The sequence below is a fragment of the Pygocentrus nattereri genome, chromosome 3 (assembly GCF_015220715.1).
Source record: "Pygocentrus nattereri isolate fPygNat1 chromosome 3, fPygNat1.pri, whole genome shotgun sequence".
NCBI lineage: Eukaryota > Metazoa > Chordata > Actinopteri > Characiformes > Serrasalmidae > Pygocentrus > Pygocentrus nattereri.
In genome coordinates, this window is record NC_051213.1 from 25006691 (window position 1) to 25024649 (window position 17959).

General features: G+C 39.7%; 1 protein-coding gene across 1 annotated transcript; it reads left to right on the forward strand.

Moving 5' to 3' along the window:
* The first annotated feature begins 10588 nt into the window (after positions 1-10588).
* On the forward strand, positions 10589-15096 carry lyplal1 (lysophospholipase like 1). Its single transcript, XM_017709155.2, has 5 exons — positions 10589-10702; positions 11929-12028; positions 12277-12446; positions 14167-14282; positions 14723-15096. Exons 1-5 carry the CDS (start codon positions 10618-10620, stop codon positions 14966-14968), a joined length of 717 nt encoding a protein of 238 aa, XP_017564644.1. The 5' UTR covers positions 10589-10617; the 3' UTR covers positions 14969-15096.
* Positions 15097-17959: the final 2863 nt, after the last annotated feature.

Consider the following 17959-nt stretch of genomic DNA (forward strand, 5'->3'; position numbering starts at 1 on the left):
CCTCCCTTTCCAAACATGTAGTAGAACCTGTGTTGGCTATTATGTTTTTGCTTCTTTTGACAATGGGGATTCACCCTCCCTTGTTTTTTTTTCTTGTGTTAAATAATAAGTATGATCCAAAATTTGTAAAATTTGGGTTCTCAAACTTCTCAAAATGGTTGGCCAGCAGCTGCATCAACCATTGATTCATCTTCTTTCTACATCTTCCAGCTGATGCTTTAGTAACACCAAATTCAAACTGCCACTTCAATGTAAAAATACGAAAGGGACTCTCTAGAGCCAGTGTTTATTTGTCCATTCTGCGATTCCGGAGAAACATGGTGGTGAAATACATTGGCCTCTGTTGGAAGGGGACCTACTTCCTATCTAGATATGAAGGGCTCATTAAACCAAAGAAAACACAATGATAATAATTACAGGTGATTATAAATTAATGAAGACATGGAGATAGCACTGCTTATAACAATAAAAAAGCTAGGCTAATGTTCAGTCCAGTATCAGTTAAAATGTGTTGGCATGTCATCCACTCAAGAGAGAAAAAACACTTGTAGAAGACAATAAGACAATAAGTTTCCATCAGCATCCAGTGTTGTATCTCTTAGCTGTACTTTTGGCTCATTAGCTCATCCGAAGCAGCCTCTGTTATATTACTCTGTCATTTTACTTTTTTTTTTTTTTTTTTTTTTTAATAATAAAAAGTTTCTCTGCATGACATAGAATTTTTGGGTACCACCAGTGCTGTCAACTAAAAGAATGCACATCGGTGAAATGAAAAAGTTATTGTGGAAAAAGTTAAAGAAGTTGTCACAGTCATATGTTTGACTATTTCTATTGGTCTGTCCATCAAATGTTCACATAATGGAAAGGGCATTTTGGTGAAAAAAGTTGCAAGACTGTGGCATGACTCTAATGATACATTGCCAAATGTATTCACTCACCCATCCAAATTAATGAATTCAGGTGTCCCAATCACATCCATGGCCACAGGTGTATAAAACCAAGCACCTAAAAACATATGTTAAAGAATGGGTCGCTCTCAGGAGCTCAGTGAATTCCAGCATGGTACCATGATAGGATGCCACCTGTGCAGCAAGTCCAGTTGTGAAATTTCCTCACTACTAAATATTCCACAGTCAACTGTCAATGGTATTATAATAAAGTGGAAGCAATTGGGCATGACAGCAACTAAGCCACAAAATGGTAGGCCAGGTAAAATGATAGAATGGTGGGATAGTGTAGTGGTTAACACCCTGGCCTTCTGCACTGTAGACTGGGGTTCAATCCCCCGCCTGGGTAAGCACCCTAGACTATACCAATAAGAGTCCTTGGGCAAGACTCCTAACGCCACCTTTGCCTACCTGTGTAAAACAATCAAATTTTAAGGCACTCTTATCCAGAGTGTCTGCCAAATGCTGTAAATGTAAGAATGGGGTCAGGGGATGCTGAGGTGCATAGTGCGCAGAGGTCCCCAACTTTCTGCTGTTGTTTTTCAGGAGTTGGGCTCGGCCCCTTAGTTCCAGTGAAAGGAACTCTTAGTGCTTCATTAGACCAAGAGATTTTGGACAATTTCATGCTCCCAACTTTGTGGGAACAGTTTGGGGATGGCCCCTACCTGTTCCAACATGACTGTGCACCAATGCACAATGCAAGGTCCATAAAGACATGGATGAGCGAGTTTGGTGCGGAAGAACTTGACAGACCTGCACACATTCCTGACCTCAACACCTTTGGGATGAACTTTAGTGGAGACTGTGAGCCAGGCCTTCTCGTCCAACATCAGTGTCCGACCTCACAAATGCGTTTCTGGAAGAACGGTCAAAAATTCCCATAAACACACTCCTACACCTTGTGGAAAGCCTCCCCGAAAGAGTTCAAGCTGTTATAACTGCAAAGGGTGGGCCGGCATCATATTAAACCCAATGGATTAAGAATGGGATGTCACTCAAGTTCATATGCGTGTGAAGGCAGACGAGCGATTACTTTTGGCAATATAGTGTATATGTATTACAACATTTTACTCATTGTGTATTGCGCCATTTTGTCTCTTTCCATCTTTTTTGTCTTTGTATTCTCGCTTCTTTTCTTGCTTTCCTTTCATTCCACATGGCAGGTCCATCAAAACAATGTGTGAAGATCTGTTCCAGAGGGCTGCAGTGCTCCAAAGTCAACCTCAGAGTCCGGGTCTGTCGTGCAAACGTCCCGGCAAAGGTTTTCTTTTGGCCCTCCATTTTCCAAAAATAGTGGAATTGGCAGAGGTGAGAGAGCAGAGGCTCAGAGGACAGGAAACACTGGTTCCCCCTTTCAGTGTAATGGAAACCTGTCTGAAGTAGAGAGAGAGAGAGAGAGAGAGAGAGAGAGGGAGAGAGAGAGAGAGAGAGAGAGACAGAGAGAGAGCGAGACTGTGTTTTTGTTAATAAGCGTCCTGGTGAAAGCAGGTGCTTCCCCAACTGCAATGTCCCACTCAGGGAAGCCGTTAAGAGCAGAGGATAGGGGGGATGGTTAAGCGAGGGATGAAGTCATAGAGCAGCAACAGGGTTGATGAAGAGATGAAGGTAAGCAGGCACTCACTGCCAGTGTTTACTTTAATTATCACAACGTTAGCCAGGAGGGGTCACAGGCGGACACACAGTCATGGAATCACGCAAATATGGCGCAGATTGGGCCTTCATACAATGAAGATCACAGGTCCAGTTGCCACTTTTTATGACATCCTACCCAGATAGTGTTCTTCAGAGAAACCAATAGAATATGCCTGGCAGTAGCCACACTATGTATTTGTTTAAGCATATAATATGTAATTGAATGTAATTGCCCTTCACTTCCATTATATAAATACCTTACAGTTCGCATGAGCTGCACTATTTAATTTTCATAGCTTAAGATCAACGTAATTTCTTCTGATGTTGCTTTTCACACAGTGCTTTAGTCCGGATTGTTATTTACTGAATTGTCAGGTACGGTGAGCTTATAAGAGAGTTGATTATAGAGGTCTGCTCAACTTTGCTCACTTAATTATGCATTAGCTGTTACTGCTTTGAGTAAAACATTCCCATTAAAGTCTAACTTCATTGTAACAGTTCGTTTTGCCTTTGACCTTTGTGCTGACATGCATGCTTCTAATTTTCTGCAGCACAAGAAAGAACAGAGAATATGTTGATCCACATCAAAGTCCACCCAGAAAATAAAATCACACTGCCAAAAAATTCCTTGGCCCCACTATGTGCATTCCTAAAAACCTAATACCTCTGCAGTGCTGTAGGTGTGTGAAAGTACTGGGCTGCTTGTATACGGAAAACACACTTAAACGTATTAAGCCGAAACAAAGCAGCTGACTCTGTGTTTCAGATGAGCATGGGTACGAAGTTGTGGCATTGTTCCTTACTTATTAAGCTTGTTATGCTCCAGTATATTTGTTTTAGTTTTGCACAAAATTTACGATGGGCCATACTTTCATGTTGGCTGAGTTATGTGGTGCTCTCTGGCAGAGCTACAGTAGGGGGCTTTGAAGTAGAGCCATAAGCGGTGCAAGCAAGCGTCCAAGACAGCACGCTCCTGGGGAGGTGGAGGCAGGACACGGCTCTAAGTAGAGTCCGCTCTGATACAGCCAGCCAGCCCCAAGCTAGTGCAGACCACATGAGAGATGAAAGCATAGCCTGCATTTTACAGGAGCCAGCATGCTGGTCAAGGAGTGCAAACATATTGTGCCATGCAAGAAGTAACAGGGCAAACAAAAGGCAAGTGATGGAATTAATATTCAACATGCAGTATGATGTGGTGCATGATCTTTTACTGCCCCATTCTCTTTTTGATATTACATGAGATAATTTGGGGGGTCACGGGATGGTTGTTAAAAAGTAGATTGTTGTTTCATTTAGTTTTAGTAATGACAAAAAGAAAGAAGCACTCACCTGCCTTTGAATCATTTTCAACATTTTTACTGTACTATGATTGTTAAGAGCTTTATAATTCTTCTTCCTGTTTCTTCCTATTTATCATCATATATATCATTATTGGGGAATTATGCTAAAACATTTATAGCAACATGCAGATCAGACCAAGAATTCTAGTGACAAAATGCCATTGTATTGCAACCAAACATAATCTCCATGCTGAATATGTCAGATATTATTACTCCCCTTTAATAATATTATAACGCCACTTCCAAAAAAGTTGTGACACTGTGAAAAATGTAAATTAAAACAAAGTGTAATGATGTGCAAGTCATTTAAACCCTATATTTCGTTGAAAATGTTTCAAAGACAACATATCAAATGTTGAAACTCTGAAATGTTATTGTTTTTTGAAAAATATATGCCCATTTTGAATTTGATGCTAACAACACATTCCAAAAAAAATGGGGACAGGGCAACAAAAGACTGGTAAAGTTATGTAATGCTTAAAAAAGCACCCGTTGTTTAATTGGCAACAGGTCAATATGAATAGGTATAAAATGAGTGTCCCAGAAGGGCTGAGTCTTTCAGAAGTAAAGATTAGGAGGGGTTCACCACTCTGTGAAAGACTGCATCAGCAAATATTGCAATAATTTAAGAATGTTAGTGTTTTTCAACATAAAATAGCAAAGAATTTCTGAATCGTCTACTAATGACATTAACAGATTAGAGAATTTGGAGAAATCTCTGTACCCAGGGAACAAGGCTAAAAACCTGTATTTGCTGGCCATGATCTTTAGGCCTTAAGGCAGCACTGCATGGGCTCAGTAAAACTTCTTAAAACCAGTGTCTGTAAAAACAGTTTGTCACTGCATCCACAAATGCTAATTGAAACTTTTAAACACAAAGAAGAAACCATATATAAACAGGATGCAGAAATACTGCCACCTTCTCTGGGCCCAAGCTCATTTAAAATGGACTGAGGTGAAATGGAAATTATGGACACTGTGTCCTACGGGCTTAACACCACTCAGCTTGTTATCAGTGCACACTTCAAAAGCCAGTATTCATGATGGTATAGGTGTGCATTAGTACGTATGGCATGTGTGACTAGCACATCTGTGAAGGCACCATTAATGCTGAATGATATATACATGTTTTGGTAAAATATGCTTCCATCCAGATAATGACTTTTTCAGGAAGGCCTTGTTTATTTCAGCAAGACAGTGGCAAATCACATTCTGCATGCATTACAATGGCATAGGTCTGTATTAACCTGTCTGCAGTCCAGACCTGTCACCACTGATAACGTTTGGCACATGATAAATTGAAAAATACAGTAAAGGAGACTGAACTGTTGAATAGCTGAAATCCTGTATCAAACAAGAATGAGAAAACATGTCACTTTCAAAACTACAACAATTGGTCTCCTCAGTTTCCAAACACAGTTGAGAAAAGAGGTGAAGAAACACAGAGGTAAACATGCCCCCATCCCAACTTTTTTTAAATGTGTTGCTGGCATCAAATTCAAAACGGGCAAATATTTTTCAAACAACAATAACATTTCTCAGTTTAAACATGTGATTAGTCAGATTAGTTATCTTTTTAGTATATCAATTATATATAGGGTTTAAATTATTTGCACATTGATTTTTGCTTTTATTTACATTTTGCACAGCATCCAAAACTTTTTGGGGTTGTATATATGTTCAGTATTGACATAAAACATGACTTATTATTTTTTGCACAAGCTTTGTGCTTTATTAAAGTGCTGAACAAACAAAGCAGGTGAGTCCCACCTTCAGAATAAAAGACCCTGCAGAATAAACCCATAAATAAATCCTGAAGAACCAATACTCTGAAATAAACAGAGGAGAACATTAATGAACACAGTACAACATAAGTATAGTTGTATCCATAATTTGTAGTTTTGCATTTGAATTGCTGCAGGTATGCTTTTGTCTAACCAAATTACGCTCCATAACATTGCACTAGTTCCCTCCTCAAGTGAACTCAAGTAAAGATTATTGAATATAAATATCCCTTAATTCCCATCCTTTTATACAAGCTTCACTTTTATCTGAGAACACCCTACTTCACCAAATACCCCTCAGGTGTCACTAGACTAGAATCAAGTGTCTCAAATAAATTACACTCTCCATTTCCAACTCCTTACACAGACTGATAAGCATTACTATGACATGTATCAGGAGCAAATTTAAGGAGAGTCTCCTTCAATTTGAATAATCAGAGTGTGACCTGTGGGTACCCTCTCTGCACCAAGTGAACCATGAGAACTCATCTAGAGGCCAACTCCCCTCTCTAAACAGTGAATTTAAATCACCTAGAAATGGCCTGACTCAGAATGGTTCGTTGTTTTAGTCATCGCTATTCTCAGCGCGAATGTGGCAAGTCTTTCATCAGCACTGATTGATGAGCGTTAAGTGGTATGCCATGAGAGTCTCCTCGGGACTAACCAGTGAGATCATTTTTTTAAAAAGGGCAACATAAAAAGAAAGCTAAAGAAAACAGTGTGGTGAAAAATCACACCCGTCACAGTGGTCTTCCTCCCCTCTCAGACTTTCCAGTATGATAAAACCAGAAGCAGGTATTAACAGAAGCAATCGTTGTCCTCTCTGACTCAACATGTGCTGGTGAAGAGGAATGAAAATGGAGTTTGTGAGTGTTGCTTTAGGACACCAGGGGGACTTTGACCTCTAAATGGAGACAGATTGGGTCCTTGGTGCCATCATATTAGGTCTGTGTATATAAGTCATCAGTTTGGCTCTAGGTGGAGGTAATGATGGCAAACCTGAGTGTGTGTAAACTCATAGTTGCGGCAAAGACTGTGGATAAAAAAAGGGAACTGCTGTTCGTTTGATTTGGCGCAGTAGCGAACCTTGATTATTAGAGCTAGGCTTTCATTTTGGGCCATATATCAAAACTCGGTTGAAAACTAGTAAAAAAATAACTTCTGTAATGCTAAATTCTGCTAGCACCCCCTAGATTTAGTATTATGTTTTGGCTAAGCTAACAACAATTCACATTTTCTTTTTTGTCCATTCTAGGTCAATCTTGTATATTTGAAACTCAAAGTCATTCCATGTTTTATTTACAATTCATAACAGACATATTAAAATATAATTCTACCTTCAAGCAATTTTGCCTGTCCTGGCATAAAGTTGCCACTGCTATTTCCCACTTCTAACATGCAAATATATTGCATTGGTCAGGTTACCAATGGTATTCAAAGTCTGTGACGTATCTAAGGCTTCTAGAAGGCCTAGAGTCATGTTTTTTCTCACAAAACTGGTCCTTCCCATTGCATGTTAAAAAGACACTGGCTCATTCCATTGACAGTTCCTAATTATATTGTGGTTAATCTGGCCTGTTAGGTCTTCAGTTCAGCTCCTGAAGGCCTGTCAACCTGGATACCATTGAGAAAGAAATCATTTGGACTCAAAGGCCTGAGGCTTCTCCACTGCTTTGGTGTACATTGCTTGCTTGCACATTGGCTGTTATAAAAAGGAACCTGTGGCAGCACTGGAGACAAACAGCTTTGTAGACAGCAGTGGAAAACACAAATCAACCTGCGACTCCATCAGCAGATGAGAATAAAGAACTTTAAGAGCCACTATATACACTACATAACATCACATGCACACACACTCACATAATAGACCATAGTACTGTCTGCTCAGTATCCTGGGATTTTTGTGCTTAAATCACTTGGATTTCTGGTTTTATGTTACTGAGATGTGTATGATTCCTCAGCCTATAAATACCTCAGCACTTTATTGAAACCACCATTTAACAGCACTGCATTAGAAAGACAGAAAATATGGCACATCTCTTGCCTTTTATGTTGGATTTTATGTGGATCAGCCCAGCACTGCTTCAAGAGTCTACTGGAGAGGCACAGAAGTGCATTTTCATATTGTGGTACTCTAAACAACTTCTCCCGTTTTAAGAGAGGTTTCTTGTGTTTGCCAGTGCATTCAAAGTGGAGGAATGCTATACATGCTGTACATGTCTCAAACTGTTAGGAAAACAGAAAAAATAAAGTCTACGTTTACATTACCAGGTTGAAGTAGCACAATTTTTTTGCCCTAATGTGACTCAGATCTGATGTTTTCAGGGCTGTGTGGACATCTAAATCTGGTTTTTCATCCGACCTGAGTCACTTTCATATGTAGTCCTAGATCGGATACGTATCTGATTCATGGCCATGTGACGTTAATGTGAACATTCAGACCAGAATTCATGTGCTTTCTTTCCACAGCGCATGCGCCAACATTCAGCGTTACCATGGCAGCAGCGCCGAACAGAAGTTAAAGCCTGTAAACAGTGGAAATGCAACACATTTCACCTTTTTCTCCTTCGTCTCGCTCTAATAATGAACAGCGTTGAGCTGATCAGAGATAATTATGTTCACAGGGAAGGCTCGTTTTGCTTGTTAGTCTGTTTGCTGCATGAGATTCATTCATGTGACATTACTGAGTAAGATGTGCGCATATGGGGTGATTTCAGGACACTGGTTCATTAACATTAATGACAGATTTGAATCACTTACCTAAACGAGTGTGAACCATCATGTCAGAGAGATCGGATTTGAGCAAAACATTTGAGAAATGAGGCTTGTAATGTGAATGCAGCTAAAGAAAGGAAGAAAACACTAGATGTTTACCATTCATATGCTTTCAATCTGCTAATCCTTGGGTTCACATACACTGAAGGTGACAATGAGTTGAAATAGATTATTTTTATGATATTTTCATACAATTTGTATTCAAGATCGGCGATGAGCATAAGCACAGAATGAGCTCTTTTATTTCTTAGCAATGTTTTCCTTATAGTGTTTTCCATACTGGTTTTTGTCATTTCATTATGCAAAGCAATTCCAAGTACTGGGACGGTATTAATTACAGATGACTCTGATTGCTCCAGTGTTCCATGTTCCCCTAATTGTAAATGCATGAAAGAGCTGTGCATGTACAGTATAATGTTTCAGCCATTTGGAATGTGGGTTTGGTTTGATGTAAAAAGCACAAAGTGAATGAAAACTAATGGATTAACAAGCTATTTTGACACGAAACAACAATTTGCAATATTTTAAAAATGAAAGAAGCTTAGGTGTAAGCAATTTGTGTTGATCAGGTCATCCTACAATGACCACAGCAGCTGATGACAGGAGCTTTGCTAGAACTGTGAAGTTCTGTAAAATCAAAAATATAACATTCACAGAATTAATAGATTAATAGAGAGTCTAGAGTGCAGAGCGCAGAAGTCTTCAAGAGAAGGAACACAGATGCTACACTACAAGATGCAAACATCTCATCATCACCAAGATTGCCGTTCTGATATTGCAAAGAAGAAGAGCCGGTGGAGTTCTTGAGTAATGTTTTATGAACAGATGAGGTAAAGATTCATCTATACTAACATGATTGGAAGGTCTGGAGAAAGAAAATGACTGCGAATAATCCTGTCACTTTATCTGTCAACATATCTAGAGTCAATTCATTGTCCAACAGTTTTGTTTCTCAGTGTAGTCTAGGAAAGACACCTTGCATGAACGCTTACAAATACAAAGGAGAGGGGAGGTCCATCAAATGAACCATTAACATTTACAACCTTTGTTTACTGTACTTTGGACTTTACAAGACAAATCAATCTTCTCTCAAGCATCAATAACTCCTAAAAATCCCTATAAAAATAAATCATAATCAAGCCCTCTATTTTGACTAGCACTCAAAAACCACAGAGGTCGATCCTGTTCTTTCTGCCAGTATTGTATGGAAACACAGTTTCTTCTCGGAAAATGTGTCTCAGTTGGTGACAGAATCACCATGAAGTTTAAAAGCTGTCTGACAAACTGAGTTTGTTCCAACTGCATTACATAATTGCCTGTAGAGAAAGAAGAACAAACACACACGAGAATTATCTTTTGCTGTCACAGGTTATTTGTCTGTTTGATGCTTGTAGTCAAACACGCACACACACATACATAAATGCACTCCTATCAGCAGTTAGACCCATGTCTTCTACGTAATGACAGTATTTTGGAGAGTTGGGCTCAGGACACAGAATGTGTGGTCTGGCTGTGCATAGCAACTGAAATATACCAGAATCATAGTAAAAAAAAAAAAAAGAAAGAAATCTGTGTTTATTAAAGATAAGGCTCCAGAATGTGTTTAAACTGAACTGTAGATCCAGACATTCCACTAAATCTCTGCTCACGATAGAGCTCACTGGAGCACAGAGCTGGATAAGTCTTTATCAGACAAGGCCTGTATGCAGCTACGCAGCTCATTCTTTCTCGGCTCAACAAGGTCCCAAATAGCAGTAAAAATAAAAGATAAGCCCTCACAAGTCACAAGAGACAGAAGAAAGAACGCAAGATTTACTGCAAAGACTATGATCATAAATAAGCATAATAGAAAGAGGCTTCTTTAAAATTAAATCGTGATTTATCACACAATAAAATTAATTTAATTAAATTAGTTCATTAGAAACAATAGTTCTGGCTCTTCTTGTTGCTGCTGCTCCTCTTATTACAGTGCCTTTTTTATTGTAATAGATTTATTAGTTCGTGTGGTTTTGAGTTTGAGCAAGCGATCTTCAAACCACTCCGACCAAAGATACTTAAGAAAATGGTTTATAGATCAGCGATTCCGCACACTGCTCCGAGACCGTGTCTCCAAGTATCGCGAGATCATAGTCACTCGGCATGGCCGCTGTACAGAAGCTGAAGAGGTGTGCGTTGTTACAGACTGGGAAACACACCGCCTCAGTAATCTTTCTTCATGGCTCAGGTGTGGGTTTTTCGTGGATTTAAGAAGAGCCGGAACGTGTTTTCTTCTAAATGAGCCGTACTTTCTCTTTCGGCTTTGTTTAATCACAGGACTGTCTGCGTTACAGCACAAACGCTAGCTACCAAGCTAATGTCCTCTTTAATAGCGACCTCTCAGTAACACCAGTCATAGACTGGTACATCTCGTTTACCCTCCTCAAATAGCAGTAATGGGGAATTTTAACAATTTCGCACACAGTCGCAGTCGTGCTTAAGGCGCATGCCTGACTGCCTTTGAGTCATGTGGTAAAACGGTTAACGTACACAGTCTGTTTTTAATGCATGAACCTCTTTGAAATGCTGCGTGAAGGACAGATGATGTGAAGTGAGTCTGGATGAAGTCTGGGATCGTTGAGGCTCCCTACACTAAAACCTGGTTGCCTGCTATGAACTTTGCAGACTGCAGTCAGTTACACATTTTTATTCTCAGAGAGTCTGTTCACACGGCCTACGGTTTCCTAAAACTGTCCAAAATTATGGGTGAACGTCTGTGTTCTGCATTGATAGATTGTGTAGCAGTAGGAGGTTAGACGTGTAAACATTCCCCACGTTTTTGTGTGAATGGCTTTACTTTTATCTTCAATGAAATAAAAGTCTGAGAATATTAAGTATGTTGCATGTAAACTTGCAGACAGGTTGGACAGAACTAAACTCAGTAATAATAATGTTAATTGCAAATCACTTTTGATATGTAGAAATATGTCTCAAGATTATTCACAAGAAGTGTGCAGGTAGACTAAACATGAAAACAGTGACAAGGAAAAATAAAGGTGAAACTGTTTGTAAGCTGGTTCATATTTTAAAATTGACTATGGGAATATAAATGCTAGACATGTAGAGATGTTGTGCAGAATGTATGCGTTTATATTGCTATCATAAGTTAAGAGTTGTCACAAAATAAAGATCTCTTTGGAAGGCCTAATTCTGTAGTTGTGATATGTTTTCATTTCTGACATGTTTGTGTTTTGATTAGCATCTACGTTTTGAATGCACTGAAAGGCAAAAACAACGAGAATATTGTTGACTCGTATGTTTTATATGAAAATAGATTTGCACTATGCTGTTGGATTCATTTCACAGGCTTGAGTGTTCTGAATGTGCACGCCTCTCCTTTTGATTTATCCATGTGATGCATTACCAGACCAGCTTACTGTACTGAAATGACATTGTGTTTGTTTGATATGTTAGGAGATACAGGGCAGGGATTACGAGCATGGGTTCGTGATGTTTTGACACAGGACATGGCTTTTGAACATATCAGAGTGATCTACCCTACAGCTCCAGCAAGGTATATGATCATATTTACTTGTGATATAACACGCTGTAGGTTGTAGCTCAAGGGTTTAGTGTATTGGATTAACTGTAAGACATATGAAGGCTTTTTTGGTCCCCGTCTAATTTCATGCTGAAGTTTCAGCTGAGTTTACTGTTTTTCTGATGCCTTTTTTTGATCACTGTGATTCAGTTTTTGTTTGTGTCTGTCCGTTCCTATTAACTGCTGAACTTTAACCTTGACACCCAACTGTATCTTCTCAGGCCGTACACACCTATGAAAGGAGGGCTGTCTCACGTGTGGTTTGACCGTTACAAAATCTCTTGTGATTGCCCAGAGCAGTTGGAGTCTATTGACGAAATGTGCAGTAATTTAGGAGCTATAGTCCAAGATGAGGTCCAGGCTGGTGTACCAAAGCAAAGGATTGTTATTGGTATGGCCCTTTTTATTGAATTTTTAAAAGACCCTCCATGATCTCCTCTGTCACTGCATCCCATCTCCCTTTCTCTCTCCCTTATTGCTTTACTCAGTCTTACATACTCTCACACATCACTTGTTCCAAATTAAGGAGAGTTTTAGGCCACCGCTCTTACATTGCTCCCTCTGCGTATAAAGTGAAGAATGAAACTTATCAAATTTCTTATTCCTTTCATATGTTGCCAATAGTGGGCTTAAAAAAGATTTTCTGGACGATTCTCAGGTTTCTGCACAGCTTTATCTGAAAATATTTGAGTTATCAGGTTCACACATAAATCACTGTGAAATAAAAGTGGCAGGAAATAGTGCTGTAAGAGAGAATCATAGCCTAGTCCAGGTAAAGTTCCCTCAGGAAATGTGCAGGAGGTCGTATGGAGGATAAGTCACACAGAGGTTATGCATGTAAGCCTTGGCAGAGTGGTAAAACCAATGACAGTTGGGGAATGGTTAACTGTCGAGGCAAGAAACATATAAATACCCAGAAATGCTTGAGTTAAATGTGAAAAGGGGAGAAAAAAAACAAAGCTTTGTGTGAAAGGCCTAGTGTAGAAGGACAGAAAAGCCCCTGAACTCGGTTCCAGAGAAACTGATTCAAAAAACACATGTTCCTGTGAGACTGCTGAAATATTATCTTCCTAAATCATAACATTTTGTCATTAACTATAAATACTCATTGGAGTCACTCCGCACGCTGGATAAACGAAGTGGTCTGTACCCTGAGTCCACTTCCCGGGCTGACGGACTGACAAGCGCCAGAACTTTCCATGGAAAACGTTTTTCAAGAGGGCGGCCGTAGGCTATTGTGTATGTTTTTCAAACTTTTAGGTGTACTGATCCATGGGAAAAGCCCTGGAGAAATGAGGTATCAAACACACATGCAAGACTCCTCTAGCCAAACAACTAAGAGGTAGAAGACATGGAGAACTAAAGCTCATTATTAGAGATGGAGCTAGGGATTTTAAAACAGAGAGACGCACTTTGGTGGGAGAGAAATCGACTTGTCATTAATTTAAACTGTTCCTGGGACAAAAATGAACACAAATGCCCATGCCATCCCTGTCTGGTGGTTATAGAACATGTGAACTCCATCCATCCTCTCTCAAGCACTGCTCCACCTACCCATTCTGACAGAGTGATGGCTACTTGTACACTTTCCCAGATGTGCATTGAATGCCCAAATTTGCCCAGATGTGTGAGATTAAGGACAGGCTTGTGAAAGGGTTCCAGAGAAATGGAGGTTTGATGATGTGGAACTAAGAACTAGCTTTCTTTTTCTTTGCATTTTTTTTGCTTCAGTTGCCAGGGCATCTTAAGCTACTGTAGTCCATTGGAGTCATTTATTGTGCAACATCTTTGTTTAGTAGCACATATATGAGTTTGATTCATTAAATTTGTATTATAAGGCTCGTTTTCAGCACGTCTGACAATTTGTTGTAATTAGTTCTGGTTTTTCACGCAGTGTTTTTCTGTGAATCTGGTGTCTGTGTATTTTGAGCACAAATTTGTCACTTAACTTTTCCAGTGGATGAATCATCATATCACAGCTACACAGCATAATTAAATACAGCTGTTTTACATGTTGTTTTGCTGCCTGATGAAAAATGAATCCATCATTCAGCTGTAGCACTGCCTGAGACCAGCTTCATAATCTCAGTGTTTTGTTTTGTCCTGGCAAGGTGGGTTCTCTATGGGTGGAGCTATGGCATTACACCTGGCTTGCAGGTACCACCAGGATTTGGCTGGAGTCTTTGCTTTGTCCAGCTTCCTCAATAAGGACTCTTTTGTATATCAGGTATCAGTGCATTTTTATGCTATCAGAACAAACTACATGCAGTAAGGAGTTAATTAATTGTCGTTAGTATTGACAAGGTGTGTTGCATTTCAAAGGCAAGCATGGACAGTTTGAATGATGCTAACCTAAATTCCAGTTTGATTGGCCTGTTTATGGCCCCTGCTTGTTCTTTTGTTGGAGGAAAAAAATATATTCTGCTTGCTTGAGTTTGTTAAATCTACAAACTTGTTATATCTTGTGGTCAAATCTGGATGCACTATGTGGCGTGTCCTTGAATGTCTTTCTTGGTATGAGACATATTTTTCTCAAACCTGCCTGCAGTTTGTGGTCCAACATAAAATCAGCTCCATGTATTCAAGCCTTCAAAGAAAACAATAAAAACATCCAACAAATTCCAAAAATACCAAACCTGCTTCTCCTTCTTCTTCTTCTGTGAACAGGCTGTTGAAGATGCAGCACGACATCCCTTACCAGAGCTCCTCCAGTGTCATGGGACAGCTGATGAGCTGGTGTCCCACAGCTGGGGTGAGGAGACCAGCAGTCTGCTGAAGAAGGCTGGCATGGCTACCACATTCCACTCTTTTCCAGGACTCGGCCATCATCTCTGCCGGGCAGAACTGGAGCTTCTGCACTCTTGGATCTTGAAGAAGCTTCCACCTGAAAACTCTTCCAGTGCTGGACACTGATCTGCACAACTCTCACCTTGTTCTTCTGGCCAATTCATTTGTAATAAATTCTGTTTACTCTATCATGTTGTTTTTATTTTATCTTGTAATGTTTGTCCATGCCCTTAAATTGTTCTAAGTGTGTTGCACCTGTTTGTGATAATTTGTTTGCTCTGCAACATTTGCAGTTTTCGCAACTGTGTATAAATGGGGGTTAATATAGCTGTAAAAACCTCTCTGTGGTGATTCTGATCTGCCCACATATGTTGCCCCTCAAAAAAAACAACAAAAAAACTGCACTTATTGTGCACATTTTACAGCTGGCAGCACTAACCACATTAAAGTGCTGGCTGAAGCCAGCGCTGCAGTGCTGGGATGACTGTTTTGCCGAGCCTGCTTTGACTCATTATGGCTGTGGTCAGGCTGGAGCGGCAGGTAGAGCTATCACCGGAGAGCAGGAATGCCACTCGGCTCTGCGGTCTGGAGCTGGATTCCGACCCGTTTGACACCCTTTCCGTTTCCTGCAGAGTGTAGTAGCTCCGTCTCCCTTTTCTTTTTTTCCCCCCAAACACCATTATCATTCTTTCTCTTAAAATCTGCTGAACATGTGTTTCAAGGTCTGGTCTGTTTGCTTGGTAGGCTCAGGCTGTAACACAGTTTGCTTCATTAATGGTTATTGGGAGGAAGTGGTTAGTGATTTCAGTGTGTTTTGTTTAAGGTTGTGTGGACCTTTCTCTCAAATTATGCAGTGGGGCCACAGGCCAAGGCCTACACACCCACCCACTCTGACCAGAGCTCAGTGCAACTGTTGAAGAACTGAGAAAACTAAAGAACATAGTAAATGTATGCCTGTGTGAAAGTCACTGAGGGTTTTGACAGGATTGTCTATATACAAGAAAGCTTTTTGTTGGCTGTATTTGTTATCACACCAGGATTACTGAATTTTATGCCAAAAGTAAAAATCAGCAAGCAAAATTTGAAGTATTAAAATGTCCAAAATATGTTGAAAATAGAAGTAATGAGAGTTAATACACATTTTCACTAATTCTGACATAAATATATTATTCATTTTACAAGTCAATTTGATTTTCCTGATACATTTTTTCTTCCTTTTACTTCTTAAATCTTTCATTTGCTTCCAACTCTTGGCACTTTTAAACAGGGGGCGTGTCATAGAGGGAGTTCATTTGCACTCTATTGGTCAGCTGATTTGGAGTAACGGGTCTGAATGCATAGCCACGCCCACTCCTTGAGCCGTGATCTGCCTCAAACGGAGCACTTCGTGTTGAGAGTCTTGCCAGCGAGGTGTTCTGACAAATGCCATGCTGTAGTGGTTCATTCTGCGTGGTGACTTGTTCAGAAGGCCTGTTACTTCAAATCAGTTGACCCACAGAGAGTGCAGGTTAACGCTTCTTCTAAGACCCATCCCCTGTTAAAAAGCACCAAAAGGTAGAAGAAAATATATAATCAAAATCCGCAAATAGAGACAAATTAAAGCAAAAACGGACAAAATGAGTTATACATTTGTTTCAGAATGAGTGAAAATGAGGAGTAGTCTTTTTGAAAATTATGTCTAACTCATTATTTGCAACATATTTTGGACATTTTTATAGTTAGGGTAAGGTTAGTTTGTGGATTGCTTGTGGATTTTATTATTTTACTTGAAGCTTATGGCATGAAATCAACCCCATACAGGAGCACTATCCCCTGGAGTCTTCTAGTCAAGTGTGGTGGAAAATGAATGGTACCAGGAGTTTGACTGATGAAGATCTATCTGAAGGTCAGAAACATTGTATACAACTTATGAAATACATAAACTAGATGCTAGCCATCAGAGTAAATAGCTCTGTTGACTCCTCTGACCACCTCTATCCACAAACACTGGAAATACTCATTTATATATTTCAATTTGATGTACAAGTCTTAATCCATGCTGGAGAAAATATGAACTACCAGCAGCATGACTGAGGCTGTAACTCACCAGAAAGTCTTACCCAAATTGTTTCACAATTGAAAAGAAAATGTTTTGCATTTCATTACATCACTTCTATGCCCTCTTTCATTCCAGCATATAAACTAAATGGCCAAAACAGTTTGGCAATGATAGTGTCGTGTTTTACAGCGCCAATAAGGCCTTTTAAAGTGAATTAAGTTATGAAACTTGCGTAACATCCTGTGTCCTTTGCACTACTATTTGAAGAGTGCTAACATCTTGCATGTGAGCCCCATATGTCCAAAGCATTGTGCTTTACATGAGCATTATGTGTTCAATTTAAACAAAGCTAAATTGCAGGAACACTATTTAAGCTATGGCCTTAGCCTTAAATGATGCAAATAGTAACTAATGGTATTCTCAATATATATTTCCCCTATTTATTTCTCTCTCTCTCTCTCTCTCTCTCTCTCTCTCTCTCTCTCTCTCTCTCTCTCAGCTCCAGCTGTGCAAGAAAGAATTCTACAGTGGAGCAGCCAGCAGCAGCTCTTTCCTCGTCTGCCTCACAGTCTCCCACACTCTTCCACGCCTCTTCACTCCACCCCATCTCTCACTCTCTCCCTTCTTCAGCACACCTCTTGCACTCCCTTCGTTCCTACTGTTAGGGAGCTGGGGCCGGATTGGAGTTCAGACATTTTTATGATTTAATGACAGGAATAGATGGGGGTAATGAAGAAGGCTCCTCAGCGTCTACTCCTTATGAGGTGAAATCAGGTGAGGAAATGAATGAATGTCAGTGTCTCTAAAAACCACTATCCATAATAATGAAATCACCTTCACAACAAAACACCAGTGAAGCTTTTGTGGTCTGTGAAATGTCAGAGTGACATCAGAATGTTCATTACTTTCTCATCCTTCAGAAGTATTGTTTCATGCACACTATGACAATATCAGTACTCTTCAATTTCAGTGAACCTCTCTTGGCCATGTTTTTTACAAATGACATGATCTCCTTATATTTTCTCATATTACACTCCCTGTTTCTTAAAGCCTACCCTTTTCTTTTGAGGAACCCACCT

Excerpts from the sequence above, each read along its gene's own strand:
- lyplal1 (XM_017709155.2), top strand. The coding sequence starts at position 10,618 with ATGGCCGCTGTACAGAAGCTGAAGAGGTGTGCGTTGTTACAGACTGGG. Across the intron at positions 12,029-12,276 it reads TACCCTACAGCTCCAGCAAG|GCCGTACACACCTATGAAAG; the intron begins GTATATGATCAT and ends GTATCTTCTCAG. Across the intron at positions 14,283-14,722 it reads AGGACTCTTTTGTATATCAG|GCTGTTGAAGATGCAGCACG; the intron begins GTATCAGTGCAT and ends TTCTGTGAACAG.